Source organism: Chelonia mydas, chromosome 3 (genome assembly GCF_015237465.2).
Source record: "Chelonia mydas isolate rCheMyd1 chromosome 3, rCheMyd1.pri.v2, whole genome shotgun sequence".
Classification (NCBI taxonomy): Eukaryota; Metazoa; Chordata; order Testudines; family Cheloniidae; genus Chelonia; species Chelonia mydas.
This window is the reverse complement of record NC_057851.1, coordinates 91,393,885-91,418,893: the sequence shown is the minus strand read 5'-3', so window position 1 is coordinate 91,418,893 and position 25,009 is coordinate 91,393,885. Positions and strand designations below refer to the sequence as shown.

Sequence of the window (25,009 nt, the reverse complement as noted above, 5' to 3'; positions counted from 1 at the left end):
AGATGATCACTAATTGCGTGCTCCGCATTTTATGGGTGGCACTCACAATTGCAACTAAAGTCAATGGGAGCTCTGCTTCAGTATATACAGTGCTATATAATGCTAAGTACTTTGAAAAATCGAGTTTTAGGTGTCCCAAATTGCCCCTCCCTAGCCCCTGAAAGTAGTGGGTACTTTTGACCTTATTCTCTGTGCTTCAGCTCCTTATCTGTAAATTGAGGATAATCCCATCCTCTCATCTCACTGGGGTGTTGTGAAAATAAATAAATTTATGTTTGTAAAGCATTCAGATACTAAAGTGATGAGCGCCATGGAAAAGCCCATGAGGAAATTAATAATTCTGTCTTCACAGCAGGGTTTGAATAGTGTTCAGTAAGGGTTGGGGCCACACACTGAACTATGAGGATAAAACAAAATATTGAATAGCTGCTCAGGAAGCGAACACTGTATGTCCTGTGCACTGAACGAGGCAGGGGTTTTGTGGAAAAAATAATTTGTGAACATGAAAGACTGTATCATAATGTATACCCTCAAGGGGGCTGAAGTAAAGTTGCAGAGGCAACCTTAATTCTGACATTTACTAACTTTTGAATTATTGACATTTCAACCATAGTCATATTATTTTAACACAGTTCTTTGAATATAATATATTTATACCAAACTTCCCCTTCAGAAATCCTCAGGAAAACACAGCATCTGCATGTTATTTATCTGAGAAAAAATTCTTAATAATTCAACTTTTCTATGAAGGAATATATTCTCTTTAATTGAAATGCCAATGTACATCTCTGAGTAGTCCACCTTTGTTTCTACACCTTTGAATTTTTCTTGCTATTTCTACACCTTTTAATTTTTCAGCTATTTTGGATTCTCTCTAACCTGATGGCTTTATAGTGAGTGGTCTAGATAGTGGCTGTGCTCATGTAAGCGATCCTGAAATGGCTGTATACCAGGCTGGTCACTTTGTGTGAATGAGAGTTGCCTGAGGGTTGCTCTAATTGACACTAACTGTGATTGGTCTCAGAGGCTCATAGTGGCACCTGGGATTGCTGAGATTCCTGGATCTGGCTCTGTGAACTTTAGATCATAGTCATGCTTTCTGAATGGCTTTCTGAGATCAATAATTACGTTAAGAGCAGCTAGCTGAAGTTGAGGTGATACTGGTAAGAAGTAGGAAGTGTTTCGGAGAACTTGTCCATAATAATCCCATCCATTGGCAACATCTGCCCTCAGATTGTTAAATAAATTTTGATAGTTATAAGCTATGTGCTTGTGGCCAGAGGACATATGTATGCTCAGGAAGCTTAACCTTTTAAGTCCTTGTTTTGTGGTAGGTATGTTAGTATGTAACCTACACCATTTCACAACTACATTTTGTGTATGTTTGTGACAGCTGCACTGCAGCAGGAATTGAACTGGGGACTTCCATGAGCTGCTAAAGCTTGCCTTAAAGCTCCATAGATGATGGCTGTGACAACTCATATCCTCTGTGGATCAATATAGAGGGGCACCTAAGACACACTCACTAGTGGGCTACATACATATATATCCATACAGTATTCTCTGAAGAATATTGGGTCATTAGGAATTTGTGAAAAAAAAGTATATGGAAATTACAGAATTTAGACCGTTTTCTAGAAGAATAATGTAGAGAGAAGAAATGTATCCAGAAACTGAGAAGAAAATGCAGGCAAATCTTGCCTAAAAAGGTAGGTGAGATCATGACAAATCCAATCCATTAACTTTGCAACTTCATGCTGAAATTGACTTAAGGAAGTTCAGCTTCCGGATGACACAAGGTCTCCCTCAAGTTGAATGGGGAAGAAGATTGCTAGGATCTAGGCAAATTTACCTTTAAAGCATGTCTTTCAAAGCCAGAATATTGCGGGACAGCATGAAAAACATAGACCGCACAGCTACCTGCTTATAATTTCCCATTGGCCTTGTTCACAGCCTCAGCTTAGACAGGCACATCCTATGTTTTCATTACTGCATGAAGAACCTGATTCTCCATCCATTTAAGTCAATGGCAAGGCTTGCTTTTTCCTTGGTGGTGTAAGGTCAGGCCCAGAAGGAACAGCACAGAATATGGTCTCTGTTCACAGGGCCAGAGAGCTGTCAATTAAAAAGGGAAAGGTATAATACATGGGTTTAACTTTGAAGGGGGGAAATCCTGAAAAAGGAATCTGACATACAGTTTTGCCAAACCAAATACCATCTTTTGTGCTTCTTAAAACATTTTCCCTTTGTCCAGAAATTCCTCCCCTCTTATCCTGTGGGGGCGTGCCATCCAAAGAAAATGAGTTAGGAAAAATTACCCTGCCGAAGTAACACATTCTTTCACTGCCTTGTCTTCTGTTGCTTTCATCTTTGTTTTAAAGGTCTCTTCCTCCTACATCTGTCCTGCAGGCTTTATTATTGTTTTCTATCTATCACCCACTCGCTCTTCCATTCACTTTTTAAGAGATGTCCAGCTACTCTCTAGCACACATACTTACAACAGCCTCTTGAAATGAAAGTCACTACAGCTCGATACCTATCCAAAAAATGTCAAGTTTGTTTTCATCTTCTTCACCAAATGCTGTCCTCCTCCTCAGTACTTCAGTGTCCTTCCTCTTCCTGTAAAACACTCAATATTACTACACGCAGTTAGCATCCTGCACAGTTCAAAAGTTCCTTACACCCACACATCGCATTAGACCTAAACAGTGCTTGTCTGTTTGACTTACGCTTCACAGCAGAACCCTGTCCTTCCAAATGCTATTCATTCATGTAGTTGCTAGGGGGGTTTTGTATGCACTGTGGTACTAGGCAGCAGTTATACTGTGCAAAAATGATCCACTTCCTTCAGAGTTTACTCCTGTAATATTTTGACACCACATAATGGTTTTGGATAGGGCCAAAGAGTGAGGCCATATTTCCAGTACTGGTATTCATTTATTTAGATGAAGTGTAGTAATAGTCACACCCAGGAAGTAAGTTTAAAATCATGTTCAACCAAAGGAAAATGTTAAAATGGTGAGAGGATGCAGCAGGTGTGTGGTGAAATAAGGTCCTTTAATACATCTAGGGGACTTTCCCACTTTATTGGGTAATCTTGCCCAAATAAAAGAGCTTCAAAGCAAATCAAGATTCAGAATGGGTTCTTCCATCTTGGGAACTTAGATAGCCCCCATATTCATATTATTTGAGCTCATCACAATCTTTAATGTATTATCCTTGCAACAAGGCTGTGAGTTAGGAAAGTGCTGCTATCCCCATTTAATCAATGGGAAACTGAGGCACAGAGCGGCTAACTGAGTTTCTTAAGGTCACATCATCAGTGTTTGGCTGAGCAAGGAACTGAATTCCAGTCTCCTGAATCCCATGCTGTGCCTTAACCACCGAACCGTCCTCCCTAGTGATGGGCCTTTGTAGAAAGGAGAGCTCTGCAAGGGGAAGCTTAGCAGCACATGGAGAAATTACTATAAACTCTGTTGTAATCAAGTACCATTTATATCCTCAAAGAGCTATTTCTGTGCCTTTACATTTCTCCTTACCCTCCCTACCATTCAAAGTACAACTTTTTCTTTTTTATGGGTGGGTATATATCCTGTAGGCAGCAGCAATGCATGTATGGAAATAGTCCTGTCTGAAAGATTCAGGGAGAACACATTCTACTTCTGCAATCAATTCTAAAAAGAATTGCGTCTCAACTAGCACCACAGCATTTTTTCCATAATCTGACTCCTACACGGCACTTAAACAGAGCTTGTAGGGTTGTCTGTAACACTGCCATCTGATGATTTCCAATAATACTACAACCCTAGGTCTTTCAGAAGCAAAAGAATGCTTACTGAGTCAGATCATTGCTATTTAACTCAAAATTGACATTTTTGAAATACTAATTTCAGAAAATTATTCAGATTATAGATTCAGTCTCTCAGGTAGTTTTAAAATATGGACAGAATAGGTGACATAATTACCATTGTCTTTTGATTCCTCTCTTGCTTCTGGCAACTAAGCTTGGTCAGAGATGTTGTACTAACCCTGTGAACAGTTTTAAAAATAGAAATTCTTGACATAATCAGAATCATATGGATTCAAATTAACTTCTTTTGATTTGAGAAAATGTTGCTTATTACCACTAAATATTCCTCCATTGTTCAGCGGTACCAGTCAGGATTTGGTGTGCATCACTTGGCTTTGATAGTGCCAGGCTGGCATTGCCCATCAGGAATTTGTAGACAAACTCTTTCTTCAGGGAGAGGTAAGGCTTTAGAGTTCCTGGGGTAATACTGGATTTGGTGCATCTGTTTAGCATTAAGCTGTCTCTGAGTTGTGACTGGACTAATGAATTGTGTTATTAATTGATGATATGCGGAAGGCAAACTCAAATGCAAACAAACCATTAATTGTTAGGGAGGTGATTTTGTAGGATATCAGTTGATGTATATTATACCTCATCATAGCAAGGCATGGGTCTCCTCCATTCTGCTTATTTTTTACCAGTAAGTATTTCAAGACTGTCTATTATTTCTGCTTTACTTATTTGACTGCTGATAGTGAGTGCTAGATGTCATATAATGAAAAGTATGCATATGTGCAAAGTGCTGAATTTCTTGTGTTTTATACGATGGCTCATTGTATGATGCCAAATCCTCAAACATCCTGCACTGGGCAAAGGTAACTTTTCACTTACCAATCACTGTGTGAGTTTTTGTGTGTTCCTCCCCTCTGACCAACACATCATAATGACTTTAACTGTACAAGCACAGAGTTTTCAGTTTCCATGTTTTTCATTTGTCCAAGATCTAACTGCAAATGCATTGCTAAACATAATTTGTAAGACTCTCTTCTAAGACCTGCTAAATTGTGCAATGGTTTTGTGATATGACAACCAAATTAATTTTAACTTGTGTGCTATGAACCAAGATTGGAATATAATATCTCAACAAGTGAGATGCTAACCCAGTGCAACACCTGTCACAGAAACGTGTACTTTTCCTTTAAAAGTGATACCTTGACCTTGTTAGTCAATTTCCAAGAACCCTTTCCTGGATGTCTGTATCAAAGTCCTCTTATAGGACCAGTTCTGTCACCCTGACTCATGCTGAGTAATACCTTACTCGGTAAGTAGCTAGATTGAAATCAGTACAAAATAGTTACTTGTGGAGCAGTCATATTCAGCTTGAGTAATGGAGACAGAACTGGGCCCACAGGATGCTAGAAATGTGTATGTCTCTCAGCAGTTTGGCCTTATTTTTTTTTAAGGTCAAGGAAGGATGTATGATTTGATACTCCGATATCTTGACAAAAGCCCTCCTCAGAATTCTGCACTCTTTTGAACAGCAAAACCTCCTACAGCTTTCACAATATTTGATTTGAGCCAAGGAAGCACTTTGGAAGCTCGGTGTTAAAAACCTCAGGAAAAAAGTAGCTCTAAGAATATACTGATCTAGGGAGATTTAGCTGTGCAACGCTGTACTGATTAGATATTTTTATGGTCATGACTGATGGCACTAGCTAAGGCAGGCCTGGTGAAAGGTTCATCTGAAGGTCTGCCAATGCATCTTAAGCCTGTCTTTCTTAAATACCCTGAACCTTGCCTTTGCAGGGTCTGCCAAACTGTATGGGATAAATGTCCTTTGGAGAGTAGGATGAAACCACCAAACTAATTCCCATTAATCAGTATTTGTGGCTAGGTGAAAGGGTAGTGCATTGACCTCCTGGACCATCTAATGTGCATATAAAGGCCAAGTGAGATCTGTGGGAGGGTGGAAACTTATGTCCATTCAGATTCCAGGTGACTGATTGCAGCATGGTGGGGGAAAGGGGTTCCAATAAAGTATTTCTGTTTAACAGAATTCAGTATGTTTGCATTAAAAACATATTTGAAAACAAAAATTGTACAATATCAAAACTAGAAGCTGGTCTTGTTGCTACTCCTTTCTACTCTCAGCATATTGTGAAATGACTATAAAGGAGATGATCACTGAGGTTTTCCCCTCCCTCCTCCCTTAAAAAGCATTCAGCATACCACATTTCCAAAACTGCACACGTCTTTCCCATACCATCTGTCCCTTGTTTTTAGCTTAATAGATGGATGACCTCCCAAGGCTGTTATGTTATTTATATTAGATTTTTTTTTAAGTTTTGGTAGCATGCTTTAAGTAAAAGATATCTGCTGGACTCTATCCAGCATCCCAAAGCTGAGTGTGGTGTTTTAAATTAATTTTAAACTAAAGTGGAATATATTGAACATTTAGATTTGATACTGAATGTATAATCACTCTTTTGACACATCATAATAGTTCTGTTTGGTAGATAGCCAATGAAACATTATGAAATTTAAAGTATTAATTATATCGCTACTGATAATTGCTGAAAATACTAGTCCTATGACAGTGTTTATCCTCCAGAAACATTGACCTCATACTACATTAGAGGCTTACTGGCTGTTGGGCAATTACGTATTTAATTAAGAGCCTGATCCTGAGTGGTATTGAAAAATTGGACTCCTAATGGCTGCAAGAGGGGGTCATATGTGCTCAGCAGCTCTGAGGAGCCAACCATAAATACAGGACTTCATTCTCTAACCCATCACTCCAGTTTTACAGTGCTGTCATTCCATGCAACGTTGTGCAGCATCAAGCTCATGGTATATTATGGTCACTCATTAAAAATGTGATGTAAACTGTTGCATTTTCTTTTTAGTGTAATGTTAATGCCAGTTAAAGCCTTGCCTGTTAACAGAAGTATGGCCATTCAGTGGACATCTTATTTCGTTTCATTGGCTCCCCTCCCTCCTGTCCTCTCCTCCCCCCAAATCTATACATATATATGTTTTTCTAAGTAATTACATACTTTTAGTGACTTCTACTTGCCTGTACTTTCCTAAGGCTGATCCAAATTGCCCCAGTCACTTTTCCCAATGCACACATGTGCTGAATGGAGAAACCATTCCTCAGAACAGTGAGAATTCTAACATTCAAGGAGAAAATACTAGCCTTATGAAGAGAGTTTATGAAACTTGCAGGTCAAAACTAGAAATCCAGTGAGAACAGCAGGAGTCCGTCAAGATTTCATTGCTCTCTAGTTCTAGCATGTCTAATTCCAAGCATCGGCAAACATTTGGTGTGAGTTTTGCTCTAACAATGCCTGATGGTACAAGGTGAATGCTTATGTTAGTTAAACTGGATCACCTATTTCCACAGCGTTAAATGTAAAATGTCCCCAGTGGGCAAAGCACAGATATATTTTAAAACTTTTTACCAGGCTTTTAAAGAGATTTTGTGCCAAAGCCCTGATTTGGTGACCTGTAGGGCACACTGCAAGGTTGCATCTGTTGGGCCGAGCATTTGCCTGAGTATGAGAGAGAGAGATGGCAGGGCAGGAGTAGGAGAGGTGTTTTTTAACGCTGCTTTACTTGTGGCATTATTGGTGCCAGTGTCAGCTTTTGGGAGTGATGGATTCAATAGCAATGCTATCTGCTGTTGCCTGTTCTTAGGAGAAAAGATTCTTTGGTTAATTATATTTTGAATTAGGTAGTACTTCTAGAGGCTGCACTCTGCGCCAGCTAAGGCCCATGTGATGGAAAAGGGACTGGCTTCACACGAGAACAGGGTAGGCAAAAAACAAATTTCACTACTATCATAGGAGGTAAAGTTTGGCATCATTGCTTTGGAAATGAAATGTTTTCACACATCTAGGAAGCTGTTCCCTAGATTAAGGAAATTAGTATAATTAAATTATGTCTTATATTTATTATTTAAAATTAGAAATAGTCATCAATCCAATCACAGACATCTTTTTATCCTTTTTTTTAACCTTAAAAGTCTTTATAAACTTTGATAAAGTAGGTGCTTGAACTGTAGAGTACAGGACTCAGCTTAATCAGACTGATCCACCCATGTTAGCATCTTGACATCTCTAATTACATTTGCAGTAGTATTTCTTCCTTTCAGTTAGTGGAGAAGGATATTCTAATGTCTTGATGTTATTGCTAAATCACATTGTTTCTGATAGGTGAGTTTTATGTGAATTTACAAGAACTCCACTGCATGCAGGAAGTTAGAACCCTTCACCATACTCTGGTTTCCACCAACTATAACTGGTCCTTGAAAAATTATTTAAAAAAAAAGTTAAATGCAGAAATGCAAGTTCAATAGCTGCGATTTTATGTCCAAGTCAGGTATTTGTGCACAAATGGCTAGCTCCCCATCGAACTAGCCAGTTGTGGATATGATCATGATAAGCTCATTTGCAAATTGGGCATGCAAATGAGCACACCTGTTTATGCATGTAATTGCATGTCTGACTCTTAGGAAAAGCAGGCCCTGAATACAAAGAATAAAATAACCAGCCCTTCCATTTTGTCCTCTCTCCTACTAGAATAAAAAGGGCTCCTTTGAAACGAATAGTTAACATATTTAAAACAAAATAAAATGTTCTTACACATCTAATCAGCCTTTAAAATTCACTGCCATACAAGTTCAAATTCAGGGCCATGGCTGCTTTTGAAAAAGGGGTTAGATAATTGTATAACCAATAGTAATGGGTGTTAACCTATGATTTGATAACTTCTGCTACTTCATGAGGCAATCTGATCACCTCCAGTGGTCAGTTAAAAAAAACACACCTGCCTGCCCCTCATTTACAGCATGAATTGTTGTCCAGTTCTAGCCACTGCTGAAATCAGGAGGCTGGATGGTCTGATCAGATATGACCAATTCTGCATTACTATTTCTGAGTTCTCTGTGCAGTAGCAAAATTTCTGTTTTATGTCTTGCCACAGAGAGAGAGAAAAGAAGAAATTTAACTTAGATTTCTCTTTAACATATTTCATCAAAAGAATGGATGAAATATTTATTTGGCTACTGTCCTTTGCCTTCCCATCAAAGTGAATAGATAGACATTTAATAACACATGGAAACATTAAAGTAGCTTTTTATCAGGATATATGGAAACCTGCTCGGAACAAACATTCTGGCCTCAGGGAGACTTTTTGATTTGTGGAGTTGAAGCTTTGGTATTTTAAACACCCTCATACATAGGTCAGGTGGTCAATTTTAATAACTGATTTGCTTAAAACTTGTAAAAAAGAACTTGACAAGTCATTAGTGGTAAATGGTATAACATTGGGATTATACTAACTAACATTGGTGCAGTCATTAGAACTTTTTGGTAAAACAAGGAACAGTGAAGTAATAGGACTGTCCTGCAGAGGCGGATTTACCATGAAACAAACAGTGTGGTGGCACGGGGCCCCCAATGACAGGGCCCCCCCAAAATGCAGGACAAATCTCATTTGACAACCTGCCCGCAAGTCCCGGCTGGCGGTGCAGCTGGTGGCCCCAGGCCTCTCCTGGCTGGTGGCCCCAAGCCTCTCCTGGCTGGTGGCCCCAAGCCTCTCCCGGAAGCAGCTGGCTGCTGGCATGTCTGTGCATGCCCCTGGCAGGGGGAGGTGGCTCCGCGCGCTGCCCTGGCCTCAGGTAGCACACGGAGACCCGTTTTCCCCCTCCTCCTAAAGGATGAGCTGAGACGTGCCAACTGCAGCACAGCAGGGCTAAGGCGGCTCCCTGCCCATGCTGCCTCCCTCTCTCCACGCTGCACCACGCCCAGCAGTGGCCGGCATGTCTCTGCAGCTCCTGTGGGGGGGGGGGGTCTCCTCACATTGCCCCCGCCCTGAGCGCCGACTCCGCAGCTCCCATTGGCCAGGAACTGTGGCCAATGGGAGCTGTGGGGGCGGCGCCTGTGGGCCCAGGGGTATTAGAGAAGAGGATTATAGTAAGTAGCTAATGTAAGGGTATAGGCCATTTTAGGCTATATAACTGCTATTTGGTGCTATTGCACAAAACATTCTTAATAACCACTACTTGTTGTAATCTTAGAAACAAAGTCATAATTTCCTTGTTTAGCACGGTACGGCTGCAATACAGTCACTTTGTTATATATCCAGTGGTACCCATTCTGCGGAGAGTAAGTTAACTTTTTCTTTTTAGAAGTAACAGCCGCAAAACACCTTGTAAGGTTGACTGGTGCCCCTGCACAGTCTACTGTATCTGCACTACTGAAAGGTGCTGATAGGCTTGTGAATTTTGACTGGATGTATTCTTGTAATACATGTCCATGTGCACCCTGCTAGTACATACTAAAAGTTCCCTGGTGAACGTTGACGTAGTACTCTTTGAAACAGTACTACATCAACATGCGTTAGGGAACTTTAGTGCACACCCTCAGGGTCATCATGGACAGTTAGTGCGCACCACTCTGGTGCACACTCAAATTTACACTTCAGCTGGCATGCGCTAATGCACTGTGCAAATAAGGCCAAAGTCTCCATGCCCCATGCAGTTCTTGGCTTCTCTTCTGAATCTATCAATTAGTGCAACGAGTGGCTGTGAGTTGTCCCGTGGAAGCTGGAATGGAGACCCACCCAACTCATCTTACCTAAGGGGCCAGCAAGTATCCAATAGAAGGAACAACTTTTAATCCCTACTGAGCTGAACTAGATTAATTCTTTATAGTTCATTAGCATTGCCCTGAGACACCCTGTCCAAAAGGAAGTGCTAAGGTTACAGCTCCATAAGGCTGGGCATCTTAGCAATGAATGGCTGCTGGTATGCTAATTGAAGGGGGATGTGCCCATATAAGTATTATAATATATTTATTTATTTTGCACAATACAAAATCAAAGGGGTTTTCACAATTATTATGAACTAGTACAAAAAAAACAGTTCTAGAAATATGTACCTGGAAAAAGCAACAATGGGGTAAAAAGCAAATTGAAAACAAACATTGCAAAACAAAAGATAAAATATAAGTAATAACAAGGGGAGGAAAATCGTGTTTGGTTGTTAATGCTTGTTGAAAATAAGTGACGTCTGAGAAAAACTTTGACAGAACACTATCTGCACACAATAAAGTAGACTTACTCTTAGTCCTATGCCTACCAGCTAGCGAAGATTTTTCAGTAGGCAGTAAGGATCAAAAGCTAGATAATGTTTACACTGCATGACCCACCTGATGTTGGTTAATTGAGGATAAAATACACAATATTTTTGAACAGTGTTTCAAACAGTTTTCATAACAAGTGGACATGAGGAAACAACTGAGGATCATTTGTTCTGTAGAAGAAGATATGTTTTTACTATAGACACAGGGCTATGAATATGTGACCTTTTCATTAAAGTTTTAATCTTTTGAGTTGTTTTTAGTCTAATGAAGAAGAATTGAACTGTAAATATTGAAAAATATAGGATTGCACTTAGCTAGAATGGCATCACCCTCAGAGACTTAGAATGTCTCTTTCAATAGATTGTTGTGTTTGTTACGATATGCTTTTTCCTTCAGTGATGTCTGTTGGGTATGCACAATTTTTATGCAAAACGCAATATTTTAGCTAGAAACAGTTCTGAAGAGAAATTAGTCTGCTAGGGGCTCTGTTAAAATGTCAGCTTATACCCCAAGTTACGAATAATACACACTGTGAGGGGAAATATGGTGGTTAAAGACCCAGATGCTAAATAAGATAAAATAATGTTTTGATTCATTTTCTACACTGTTTAACTCGTACCCCTTCATGTGCAGGACAAAAGGAAACAGTGCCTCCTCATCTACTTGTAGAACAAAATCCAAGAAAGAAGCCTGAAGCACCCCCTGTTGAAGGCAAGTTTGATTCTTTTCTTCGTCAATTCACTCACTGGTCTTGATTCTACTTTCCCATTGACTTTGATGGAGCAGGTTCAAGCCTATAGACCAAAATCATTCAAGGGATTAAGTGTTTGCAGGATCGGGACCTAAGACTCTGACTGTGTGTAATCAGATCTGCATGGATTGGCCCAGGGCCCTGTGTGGAGGATCATTTACTTCAGTGAGTCTACAGGAGGGCACCAGGGGCTTCCTGCCTGAATCAGATTGCAGGAGTGGGGCTAAATTTCCAAAGTGCATTGGGGTGTTTCAGGAGGTAAGGTGCTGTATAAATGTAAACAAGCATCCTTATTATTAAATGACAATGGTGGATTACTATTTCAGCAATTGTTATTTAGGAATGTTACTATATAATCCATTGTAACTGAGAACAATATATCTTGCTCTATGTTTATTAAATTTACAGACTTACACATCAGCCGCCTCCCCATAATGCTAACCCCATTAAGTAAAAGTAAACTGTCAGCCCCCCTAAAAAAAGATCATCTTTAATTGTTCTGTCATGGCATTTTGTAATTTACTCACCTAATAATAATGTTAGTAAAATTGGTGTAATACTAATTCTATTATTAAAATGGGACTATATTCAATCACTTTGAAAATATTACCATAGCTTGCATTTCTGGTTCTATACCACTTCTCTGTCTCCCCTTCTAATTATTGTCTAAAGCCTCTGAAACCAGTAAACTCCATGTCATTGGCTTCTGTTGCCTGATATAGCATGCTAGAACTGACAAGGCAGCAAGACCATAACAGCATTCACAAAATACTGTGCAGTCATTCAGTCACACCATGGCACTTCCTGATAATCTCTCAAAGGGGATTTACTTTTATACTATCTAGAAGTTTCACAGTGTAAGAGAAAAACAGATGAGACTGAAGCCTCATGACTTACAACAACTACAAAATCATATTAAAATTTACCTAAATTTAGTAAATAGAAAGCTAGGGAATGGTTTCTGTGGAATTTATGGATAGAACAAAGAGTTAAACTTGATTAGACAGATACTTGTAATCTTATGATTAGTCTTAGTCAAAATAATTGGCCAAAAATAGTCAAGTGACTTGTTATCTCATTGCCCCAAATGAAGTTGGATGAATATTTCTCTATAAATACACTGTTCCCTTGTTTGACAAGAGTATAAATCTGTGATTATTCTGAGACACATTATAGTATATAAATGGATTGCAGTCCTGCCTACTTGAGTCAAAACATTTGAACCCTGCTTATCAGCAAAAAGAGGTTCCTATTGTGTTAAGCACTAAATGCCATTATCCACCAATTAACCATAATGGAAAAAAGATATAATGGAAAAAGACTGCTCCATTTGTTGTGTGATAAGGGAAATATTTAAATATAACTGTTGTACAACATGAACTAGGATCAAATTAATATTAAGTTCCTCATTTTCAAAATTATGAGCAATTACTGAGATTGCACATGGAAACGATCATTTATGTGTCTCACCGGTCATTTGTATGTGTCATTAGATCATTTACGCATGCAATTACAGTAACTGTGAGTGCAAATTAGGCACCCATTTGGCAAACACAAATTGGGGACATATTGTATGCATAGAATTGCACAACTAATTTCTTTTTAAGGCTCAGGGTCTGGTCACCAGGACTGAACGGTATTCATTCAAGAATTTTTAAGGAAATGAAGAAGGAAGAGCTACTAACAAAAGTCTGATATAAATAGCTGATATTTTGCCACCAGTATGGTATCTATGTTTGAGAAAGGAGACATTGGTGCTCAGGGCGACTGTAGTCCATGAAGTCTTATTCCAGAACTGGGAGGAAATTGTTGAGTAATAAACCACTGACCTAGGTGACAGTAAGAATAACTAGTACAAATTTAGGACTTTAAATTTGCAAAGCACTTGAATAAGCACTAACCAATTCATGAGTGTTATATGATAAGGAAAAACCAGAGAGGCCTTTGCAAATGATAATTAATTCTTTGAAATCAAGCGTTAACTAAGATGTTGGCATAAACAAGAATTAGTGCATCATTTATTTAATGTAGGACTTCTGATAAAATGGCACACAGGAAGAAGATTAGGACATTTGTTAGCCAGTTAGCAGGAATATACCTAAAAACTGGTTGACAAGAAAGAAAAAGAGTAGAAGTAGAGGAATACATCTGTCAAGGCTCATTCCCCACTCTGGCACTTTGAGTGCAGAAAGTGGGGTCCCGCAAGGATTTAAAAAATTAATACTGGCCACTCCAGGCTTGTATTAAACTCCCAAAGTTACAGCTTCTCTCTGACCTTGGATGGGTAGATGCTGCCATCATCCAAGGGCAAAAAACCCTTAGGACCCAGGAAGGAGCACTTGGGAATTCCTCCTTGTGGGGTACCCTCAAGCCCTTTCACCTCCCCCCCACAACCCCCCGGGGAAGAGCTGAGAAAGAAACCAAAGGAAATCAGCTGTTGCCACCAGCTAATTAAACAACATGCACAAACCTCTTAAGACACCAAAAATCCAATCCTGTTCTTAAAAAAGGTAAATTTTATTAAAACCAAAAAGAAAGAAAATACATCTGGAACTTAGGCTTTTGCTAGATTAAAAATACCCCACTTACAAAATTTAAACATGAAGAATAACCTTCTTGAGGTCTGGTTTAAAGGTTACAAGCAAAGCAAAAGCATTTGGGATTAACACAGAGGAGTCCACAAACCAATAAGAAATAAACAGAAATAAACCTAATCACATCTTTCTAAACATTCCTAATCTACTTACATATCTGGGTTGTTAAATAAGTAGTTCTAGATATGATCTGATGATTTGCATATCTGGCCTTCAGTTTCTCACAGCATAACTGCCCCCTGTTCCCCTCTTTCTAGAAGACCCACAACACCCAGACAAAGGGAAGATTTTCCCAATTTTAAAAAGTTCTAGCCCTCCCATTGGCTCTTTTGGTCAGGTGCTGAGTCCTTTCCTTTTACCTGTGGGCTTGTTAACCCTTTACAGGTAAAGCAAGTACAGAACAGCTACTAAGAGGAATTTTATAGCTAACTGGCTGGCTGGGCATCCATAAAAGAAAGCTATCCCCCCACCCCACCACTTCATTTATCACAATTTCTCAGGATGTAAAGAGAGCACACTGTAGGGCTGAGCACACTGGTTCAGAGAGACTGAGAATCCACTCATCCAAACTATTGTTTATGCCTGGAAGTAGATTAGCCATTGTTCAGGGCTTGAAATGTCAATGTTAGGATAAAGACAGCACCGGAAGAGGGGCATGGGGCAATCCAACAGTTGATAGGAAGGAATATGGTTTATGAATTCCCTAGATTGAGGTGGTCGGTATGTATCTATGTTCTGTCCCCAGTTTTGCCACTGACATATTATGTGATCTCGCCCCAGTTTCAATCTCTTTGTACTTCAGGTACCTCATTGGAAAAAATGGACGTAGCTACCCCTCTTTGTCAAGCATTTTGATCTTTTCAGATGAAAATCTCTGTCTCAGCCAGATCCAGTGTCCATTGGAAAAGAATGACCACTTTCTTCAGTGGACCTTGGATAATTACTAAGTGTTATTATATATTAAATTCCATCCATCCCTGCCTGTCACTGCCACCTCTCCCATCCCCCTCTCCCCCGACAAAAATCTAACCTGTTGTTGCAAGTCTCAGATGTGCGGGAAATAAGGCTAGGCATTGCAAACCCTTCTATGTTCTTCAAGGGTGGGCATTGCTAATCCCTTCTGATATTAACTTCTGGGTGCAACTGACCAGGTTGCTAATCCAGTCTGGAAGGGAAAGACCAAATAATTACTCTGCTGATTTGGCTGGCTCTTTTTAAAAAGTTAATGCTATTATGGATAATACTCCCCAAAGTGCAATGGGGGATTTTGAAATTGACAGTTTCAGGCCAGTTTTACAAAGGCAGTGGAGCAACCAGGACTGAGGAACAAAAAACAACAACACTGAGTTTTAAAAAAAATCAGTAAATATGAAGGTCTTGGTAGGTACATAGTCAACTAGTGTTATGTACTTCAAGAGCTTCCTCAGCCATGGCATGAAGTGACAAAGCCTCTTTTAAATCCTATATTTTATCTGCCTTTGGAAGTTTCATATGGATTTGAAGCATTGCTCTCAACTCCATATATTGCCATCTAGAGAAAGTAGGGGCACTGGTTGTGCTTTGAACAAGCCCATTATCCATGGCCCTGTTTGCTCTGACCTGAATATGCTTCTGTCTCTTGTATTCTCGCCCACTTCCTCTAACTCTGTTGCTTTACTTTCTTCTTTTGTGCATCCTCATTCGAAATAGAAGTCTGCCACATGTGTTCAGTTCCCTGCTGTTCTGTGTGTGGTTTTCTTGTTTCTGCTCACCAGTTTGCTTTGTTTTCTTCCCACAAATTGCATTTCATAGAATCATAGAATCATAGAAGATTAGGGTTGGAAGAGACCTCAGGAGGTCATCTAGTCCAACCCCCTGCTCAAAGTAGGACCAACACCAACTAAATCATCCCAGCCAGGGCTTTGTCAAACCTGGCCCTAGAAACCACTAAGGATGGAGATTCCACCACCTCCCTAGGTAACACATTGCAGTGCTTCACCCCCTCCTAGTGAAATAGTTTTTCCTAATATCCAACCTAGACCTCCCCCACTGCAACTTGAGACCATTACTCCTTGTTCTGTCATCTGCTACCACTGAGAACAGCCGAGCTCCCTCCTCTTTGGAACCCCCCTTCAGGTAGTTGAAGGCTACTATCAAATCCCCTCTCACTCTTCTCTTCTGCAGACTAAATGAGCCCAGTTCCCTCAGCGTCTCCTCATAAGTCATGTGCCCCAGCCCCCTAATCATTTCTGTTGCCCTCTGCTGGACTCTCTCCAATTTGTCCACTTCATTTCTGTAGTGGAGAGCCCAAAACTGGATGCAGTACTCCGGATGTGGCCTTACCAGTGCCAAATAGAGGGGAATAATCTGCTGGCAATGCTGGCTCGATCTGCTGGCAACGCTCCTACTAATACAGCCCAATATGCTGTTAGCCTTCTTGGCAACCAGGGCACACTGCTGACTCATATCCAGTTTCTCGTCCACTGTAATCCCCAGGTCATTTTTGGCAGAACTGCTGCTTAGCCAGTCCCATCCTGTAGCGGTGCATGGGATTCTTCCATCCTGAGTGCAGGACTCTGCACTTATCTTTGTTGAACCTCATCAGATTCTCAGCATGAGAGTGGCTTTTGTTAGAAATGTGCATCTAGCTAACATACTGTATATGACATATGGCATCTAACTGGCTCGAGGAGAAATTCCAGTTTACAGCCTCAGTCCATGAATATAACACTGGCAGAAATAACTAAGGATATCTACATTACTAAAGCCAATACAAACTTTGATAAATCTTCCTTGATATATGGAAGTGTGGTTCTCTTGTATAAATCACCGTGCTGGTGTCTGGGCACCATCTATCAGTGACCTTTTTTTCCTTCAGACACATGGTACTTCATAATACAGTACATCATTTTTTTCCTTTTGTACAATGAAATCATTTACGTTTAAAACAAGTGGATTCTAATGGAAGTGAACCAACAGTTTAAATACAACAGAAAGCATTCCAAATCAATATACTGTATGTAATGTGTGCTCATATCAGCTAGTATTTGTTGTGGTTCATATTTTCCTCTCTATTATGTGGCACAGAAGACAGCAAATGAGTCTAAGCTCGATCTTAAATGTTCCAGGCCAAGAGATAGTGTGAAAGGAAAATAGACCAATGTCTCTGCTGGAAATACCATCATGCAGTGTGTTATGCTTTAGCCCACCTTTCACAAGGAAGCTGTTGGAAATAATCTAGAAATCTTTAACTAGATATCCTGTAGCAATATCTTTTACTAAATAAATGTGATTTTTAAAAGGTACATTTGGGGGTTTTAGAGTATGTAAAACAAATTATTTTAATAACTCCCTGAATCCACTGTAAAGATAGCAAAAACTTTGAGATGATATGAACAAGGTTTCAAAGCAATATGCTCATTGGTTTAGATTACAAGTTTTAGCTATGAACACTAATGATTTAGCTATGATGAGGAAAAGTCTAACTCTTCACTGTTTCAGAAAGCCCTTGACATTTTATCTAATGAAATGAGGCACTTCTGCAATTCTTCCATTTTAGTGATGAGAGGAAAAAATTAACCAGTCATTGGAAAGAACCTACTAAATTTTAGAACACTGGATTTAAATACATATATATTTGCATAGGGTTTCATTATGCAGATTTCAATCATTTAACTTTATTTTTGTTCAGATTAGCCTGGCAGACAAACTACATTAAAAATAAACATTCACCAAAATTTACCTAACAAAGCCAAACCAAGTATTTTAAATAAGTGGGATTTTTTTTTTTAAGTTTTCCAAATCACCACACGTAATTAGCAGCTCCCTCCATGTAAAAGCACCATGACTGGGAAAAACTTACTTGGATAAAGATGCGTTGCTCTTTGAGATACAATTATGCCATATTCCCTTAGAGAGGCAAGGATAGCACCATTTCAGACGGAGCAGGAGTCAAGGCCTACAATTTTCTGTGTACTTTATGATCATGGTGATCCTCTCTGGCTCTTTCCCCCACCAGCCACACACCCTGATTTCCCATTGTGCAAGTAAAGGGGCTGTTCTTGGCTACATAGTTGAGGCTAGCATGCCACCTATCTTTTTCCCCTGTGTGTACTGTCTAGCTTCATTAAACTGGTATTTGTGTTCTTTTGCTCCCCTCTGTGTTGTTTAGTGAGGAGAGCATATGGCCCCATGTTATTAACAAACAGTTTTTGTGCTTAATTCAACACAGGCATGAAATGGAAAGTCTGTAATCACCCCATGGGGAAATCATGAACTCTTGTGTGGGTCAAAGGAAAGCACCAAGAATTTCAGATGTGATAGTGCTACTTGCATACTTTCCACAGATCTAGCAAATGTTTACATGTAGCAATCTTCAAAGCTTCCAAATAATATTTGAGATTTGGGTTTGAACACAGTAAAATAGCTTCAAAGACAAAATCAGGCAGTACAAATTCACCAGGAGCTCAAGTTTTACTGTGTCATCAGTGACCTCTGTGCCTCATTATTCCTTCACTTGCTTAGTCTAAGAAAACATTATATTGTACTGGTTGACTGAAATGAAAAGGTACAGTGTAAAAAAGATTTGCAGTGGTTACTGTACTTAATTCTGGCCCAGACGTGCCCAGGTAAGCCAAACAAAAAGGCTTACATGTTAAAAATAGCAGTTCTGCAAACATCAGATCAATTTGATTTGGATTTTTGTGACCTTTATGGACTTTTCAGTAACTTGATCAACATAGACAGTGTTACTTCCCTCAGAGAAAATAATTGGATCAAAAAGGACAAACTCATTTAAGAAATGGCTTTTTAAAGGGACTTTTCAAGTCAAATTTGACCCCAAATTTAGATTTCATTTAAAAAACCTCTAAGTGTCCATGAAACTTAATATCAATAGAAATGTTACCATGAAGTTTCTTTTAATTCCCCTTCAGTGTTTCAGTCCAACATTGCAGCATTTTGCTAATGCATGTGAAAACGACTAGAACCCAAAGTTCAACTGACCAGTCTAATTTTATTCTCCATGTTAAGAGAAATGCAAAAAAGGAATGGAACAGCATAAAGAGCAAAAATATAATTAGTCTTTTAACCTTTAGAGTGAAATCTTGGCCCCCACTAAAGTCAATTGCAAAATTCTGATTGACTTTACAGGGGCCAGGATTTCACTCTGGTTTAAAGAAGAAAAGTATTCTTAACAGATAAGGAAATTAGCTTTATTTTTAAAATATATTTTTTTGTTTCTCATGTCTCTTTAAAAACATAAATTATGTGAATTTAAGGTGTGCAAGTTGGTTTGCATAAAATTAAGTGCAGACTTTTACCCAAAACTTATGTTGAAACTGAATGAAATTTTCTCTGAGGTTCTGATAAACTAAATTAACTTTTGTTTTAGTCAGTTTGGTTTTCTTTTTTCTGTACATCTCTGTGTACTTCCTTGTTTCTTCCAAGACCAGAATCATTAGGCAAGAAAGGCTGTTGTAATATTTCACAAAACCAGACAATATCAAGTCTCCCATGAAAGCTTTTATCCTGGGATTTCCAGACAACAGGGATTTTGATAAGTGCAGATAAGCTTTGTATAACATCTGAACTTTAGGCATGTTATCTGAACCAAACCATTTCCAAACCTTTTGACATTCACCCCCACTAGTTATTTTTACTTCTACATATTCCTCTCCACAACACACAATATGGATGGCAGTATTTTGGCACTTTCCTTACCTCCTCTTCTTAGAGGTGATGGATGAGCAGACAAGTTCTTTCAGAGTCAGCACTAATGTGACTGTTTGGAGCATCTGGGAAGGTATGTGTGGATAAGAGACTCTCACAATATCTTCCTCCTCCAGACAGACTGCACCGCTTGTGTAACACCATGCCTTGTAACTCAAGTGCATTCCTAAATTTAGATCTCTCCAGCATTGGCACAGCAACAGGCTGTTGTTACTCCCAAACCTAGTTTGAAGTGGTACACTTTTTGCATGTTAATAATACGGTAACCTCTCCTCCCCCTGCCTTTCAAGAAGTACTTGACATCACAGGTAGAGAACAAGAGAAGCTGTAGAAACCGATGAAGGCAATTCAACCCACTATATCTTTTTTTGTTTGTATTAAATCCACCTTCTTGCTTTTTCAGCAAATCTTTCAATCCCCTCCTCCTTCAGAAATAAATCTAAACTAATACTGAATTTTTCTTTGTGTCAATCAATTTGCGTCAATCAATTTTCCAGTAACCTGTTCCGTATGTTGTTTATCCTTCATGTGTAATAGTTTTGCCTGGGTTTCCCATTTAGTGGTATGGGGGCTAGTGCTGCAGATGACATTCCAGATGGGGTCTAAAAAGTACTCTATAAAAAAAATTCTGAACTTCATCTCTCTGAGAAAATCTATTGTCTGTCTTCGGTAGAGTAGTGCTGAACTACTGTTTAGTAAATGATAATACATAAGTCATTTTTCTTGGTCAGACTCCTGGAGGATTGTTTCTTGTAGCATAAATTCCCTAGGTTGACTCCTGATTTTCCAACTAATTATTTATATTTGTCTATATTGAATTATATTTGAGGACAGCTAGAGTAAGCTTCTGAATGATCAAAATCCTTCTGAATTTGATTGTATAACTTGCTGTTCAGTGTCTATTACATATCCCCCTGTAAGTGGTTGGTCCACAGAGGTTTATGAGTCTGCTATAGCTTCTAGTTGTAGGAATTAATCCTTTAGATTAACAGAAGGGGTTCATTATTTTAGTGCTAAAGGCCATGAGTTCAAACCCTGCATGCAGCCTGAACAGGGTTGGCTAGTTTCCTTTATTTCCTCTGCCTACTATGTTAGGGTACGTCTACATGGCAGATTTTCCACGTCTTACCATGTGTTTTTGCCCAACACCCATTATTATCCACACTCAAAGCCCACAGGGAACCCAAGCTGGCATGCTGGAGGAATGGGTCAGAGCGTGCACTGAGCTCTGACCCATCTCTTACCCACCCACTTCACAGTGTGGAGGTACTAAAGATGCAGGTACCTGGGCTCAAGTTTAGATAGTCCTCCATTGCCATTCTCACAATTTCCTATATCTCTATTTTCTGGGCCACGTACCAAAAGCTACCTGTTGATTCATATACCCTCGCTCGGCATTTAGCCCTTCATGTTCCATTTAGTTACCCGTTTATGCTTGGAAGAAGCTCACCCATTCTATGCTTCAGATGTGGCAAGTTTTCTGTTGGCATTAGACATACTTCTTAACTTGTCATGATCCAAATGTGGAATGTGATACACAAAAAAGACAGTATGTAGGATACAGAAAATGTACTCATGCAGGACACTTAAAATTAGGTGGGATTCCTATTTTTACTGTAAATAACTCTTTCTATAACCTCAGTTTAATGATTCCTTATAATTTGCAACAATAATAGTAAGGGACATCAAATCTGTGTGAAACTTAGATAATGTTGGGGCTACAATGAATGACATCCCTCAGAATGTGGTACGCTAGAGAAGGGTGGCGGTGGCAATTTATTATAGTAGAATACATTGGTGGAATGACTTTGCAAAGAAAACAGTTGTGTTTAGTATGGGATTTCTCCCAGTCCTCCAGGCCCCCATTGTGAAACCGGACTTCCCAAAGGCGTTTCCCTCCCTTTTTAATGCAGATATTCTAAGGGCCCTTCCTCTGAGCACCTGTGCAAGGGGAAAGGAAAGCTGAGCTGGAGTTAACTCCTTTTCCATTGTGGAGCAGTTACCCTGCAACCTGTCACAGGAGCACATTTGCATATAGTTTCAATTTGGTAAGAATTCTAGAATTGGGATCTGCAGTTGGGGCTCGATTATTGTTTCCTGCCTGTCAAGGCACAGGTTGCCTTTTCAGAGCACTGCAGGAATTTCTGAACATGGCAGATCTGATTGGTGCGCCGCTTACTCTTCCTGCCCCCAGTAACAGTGAACAGAGCACCAACGACAGGGGATTTTGTGCTGTCTGATGCACCGATATATGATGAAACTGAGTTGCAGCCACACTGTATCATCTTACAAAGGAAACATTAACACAATGGCTGAACGTGATTTTTTTTTTTTTTAGTCTTTTCTCACTTCATGTAGTGCTCAAGTCACTTTCCAGTGCTTCCAAATTGAGCATCAGTGGTTTCGATAATAGGCTGGATCCTGAGAGGCAGCCTGATCTCCTTTGGATCATTCTGGTGGCTGAAATGAGACAGCAAGCAACCGAGTTTCCCTAGTGAGGGGTCCCACTTGCCCCTGTTTTAGAGCAGAGGGAATGGGACTAGTAGAGAACCAGCCCCAGGATCAGTGGAATCTGGGCACAGATGAGAATGTGGCCCAACATAAAAAGTCATATGCTCACAGTTTTTATGTTGTTATGCATATTTTCTTTACGTCTACTAATGCCCATATTGCTGATTGCACACAATTTTTGAACTTTGCATTGCTTGATCAGTGCCCTGGTTAGCCATATGCGTACGTATAAGCAAATCATTACATTGTTTGTAACCAATGGTCAGCTTAAACTTAATCATGATTAACTGGGGACTAAATGGGGGAATATGAGGCACATAAAAGCAGCTGGGTGAAACAGTTTGTAGACGAATCACTAGGGACTCGTCTTTGGTTTTCCCAAGCTAATAAAATGGGTGAAAATGACCAAATATATTTAAAATTGATTAAATCTTGAGATACTGCTCAACATTTAACCAGGGATTTATCATGTCTGCTAGAAAGTCAGAGCCAATTTGGTTCAGTAAGATTCCTTCATGTTGATAAACTAGTCCCCCTATTTTATGCAATGTACTCTTATTTGTGAAACCAGTTCACAAAGACCAAGGGGTTTATAACTTCTAAGAAAGTGTCTATTTTTGTATCAGTCACACACATATTTTTGTTTGCTTCTTTAATTTCTGAAAGCATGCTGTGCAGTTTTGTAATTAACTTTTTTGCATTCCCTGTTTTAAGAATATTCTTTTTATATATGTTTTCATGCAGAAGAAAAGCCTCTTGTGATAGCTAAGGAAGTGAAAAGTAAGTAACTTATTTTTTTCTTTCTGTTGATGTGAATTTATGCAAGGGCTAATAGCATATTTGTTGCTTGGATTTGCTAGCTTCAGAAAAGCTTCTTCTACCCCGGAACAATTTTCAAGGAAAGAGTCTCACTTTATGGACTCATTATCTTTTGCATGTGCTATTCTGTATAACAATATAGGCTAGCTTCTTGTACATATTCATAATAGCAAAGCGTCACAAAATAAAAAGCTATAGCTCTGCTAACTCAGCTGATACCCATAACTACACAACTTGAAAGGCCAAACCTGGATGGCTGTGGGGTGGGCAGTACAAAGGGCAAATATGTTTGCTGTTATTTTACTAGCATGTAATGGGAATTCATTCCCTAACAAAGAGAGAGAAAGACAACAGGAAATGAGTTTCCTGATGGCTCATACCTAATTCTATTCTACCAATTAATAACACTTATGCAATAAGTAATTAAATTGTTGTGGCCTTCATAGAGAAAAAGCTAATTTCCAGGGTTGCCCAGTGAATCCATAAAATAGAGACAAATGAATTTAAAAGATTGTCATGTTCTTTAGTAGACAATGGTTTAACTGCAATTCACCCTGAATAGCAGATATCTTGTAATGACACGTTTAAAGGTCCAATTCATAAAAATGTTATGAGGGTATATTATTTATATAGGCTTTTGATGGTATTCTGCACTTATTGCTGAGTATCTCTTGCAAGTTTTTCTATTGTCAGTCAGGTTTTATAGGGGAAGCATTAAGTCAGAACAAATGCAGGGTTACTGTATCACTTCAAAAATTGTATTTATAATAGGTTAATTGGTATAATTGATTGAATAAGTGCCTATTTCTTAAATAATTACCTGGTGCACACACTGGCTCCAATTCTATCCTCAGCTTTGTGTGGACTTGCTGGAACATAGAGCATGTTTATATATTTGAAGGGATGACAGTAGTGTTTTTAATAAGTGACTAATTGGTCCAGATTTGCATGTCTTCTCCATTGCATGGACTGATCTCCAGATATACGTTTTCTGCATTGTGATGGCAAATCTTCCAAAGCATACTTCAATTGGCCAAAACTGGGTAGATTTAGTAAAACACAGCACAGAGGGAATATGTACCATCTGAAACAGGTTGATCTACCCAATGGCACAGTTTGGCCCAATATAAGTATAAACATCTGTCACAAGTAGTCATGGTTTACCAGTGTGGGTGCCATAGAGATAAGACACATCTGGGTAGACAAGTCCTCCCACAACTATGCTGTCTTTTCACCTCACTCTCTGTTTAAGTATTGGGCCTTGTTCAAGTCTCTTACCTTATTGTTTTATAAAATGTGGGTCATTGTTCTTTAGTAAGATATAAAAAATCAACTGAACTTCTTTTAAATCTTTTCTTAGGAACAGAAGAGGAAAAGAGGATAACTCAAGAGAAGAGAGCTATTCCTGAAACTAAAAAGAAAGGCATGGAATTGGAAAGTTTGTTGAGAGGCTGATCCAGCTCCCATTGAAATCAACGGCTAAATTCCCATTAACTTCAATGGTGGCAGATCAAACCCTAAACTTGCAGTACCACAATGCTTTCCTATTGGATGATCTTCCCATACCTTAGTAACATCACCATCCCATGTTTTACTACTTTTTCAGTTTGTGTCAATATTTTAAGGCTTTTCCTGGTTGACAAGCCAGAGAACCAATGGTAAACCTGGTGGTTTAGCCCCCTGGTTG

The 25,009-nt window shown here is 39.2% G+C and overlaps 1 protein-coding gene and 1 long non-coding RNA gene across 3 annotated transcripts in view; one reads left to right on the top strand and one right to left on the bottom strand.

Moving 5' to 3' along the window:
- Positions 1-20,125, bottom strand: part of LOC119565784 — a 32,467-nt gene extending 12,342 nt beyond the window's left edge. Inside the window, exons 1-3 of one of the 2 annotated variants that reach the window (XR_005224689.2) lie at positions 19,984-20,125; positions 3,966-4,029; positions 2,499-2,619 (exon numbers count right to left, since the gene is read on the bottom strand). This is a non-coding gene — a long non-coding RNA (uncharacterized LOC119565784). Of the gene's footprint in view, positions 1-2,498; positions 2,620-3,965; positions 4,030-18,124; positions 18,229-19,983 lie in introns of those variants that run through there. The other variant, XR_006289574.1, reaches the window with a different exon arrangement.
- Positions 20,126-22,801: 2,676 nt separating this feature from the next.
- LOC119565715 (triadin-like) overlaps positions 22,802-25,009 on the top strand; it is a 147,066-nt gene continuing 144,858 nt past the window's right edge. Inside the window, exons 1-3 of the mRNA XM_043543140.1 lie at positions 22,802-22,898; positions 23,248-23,283; positions 24,683-24,745. Coding sequence (XP_043399075.1) covers positions 22,802-22,898; positions 23,248-23,283; positions 24,683-24,745 — 196 coding nt within the window. The remainder of the gene's footprint in view (positions 22,899-23,247; positions 23,284-24,682; positions 24,746-25,009) is intronic.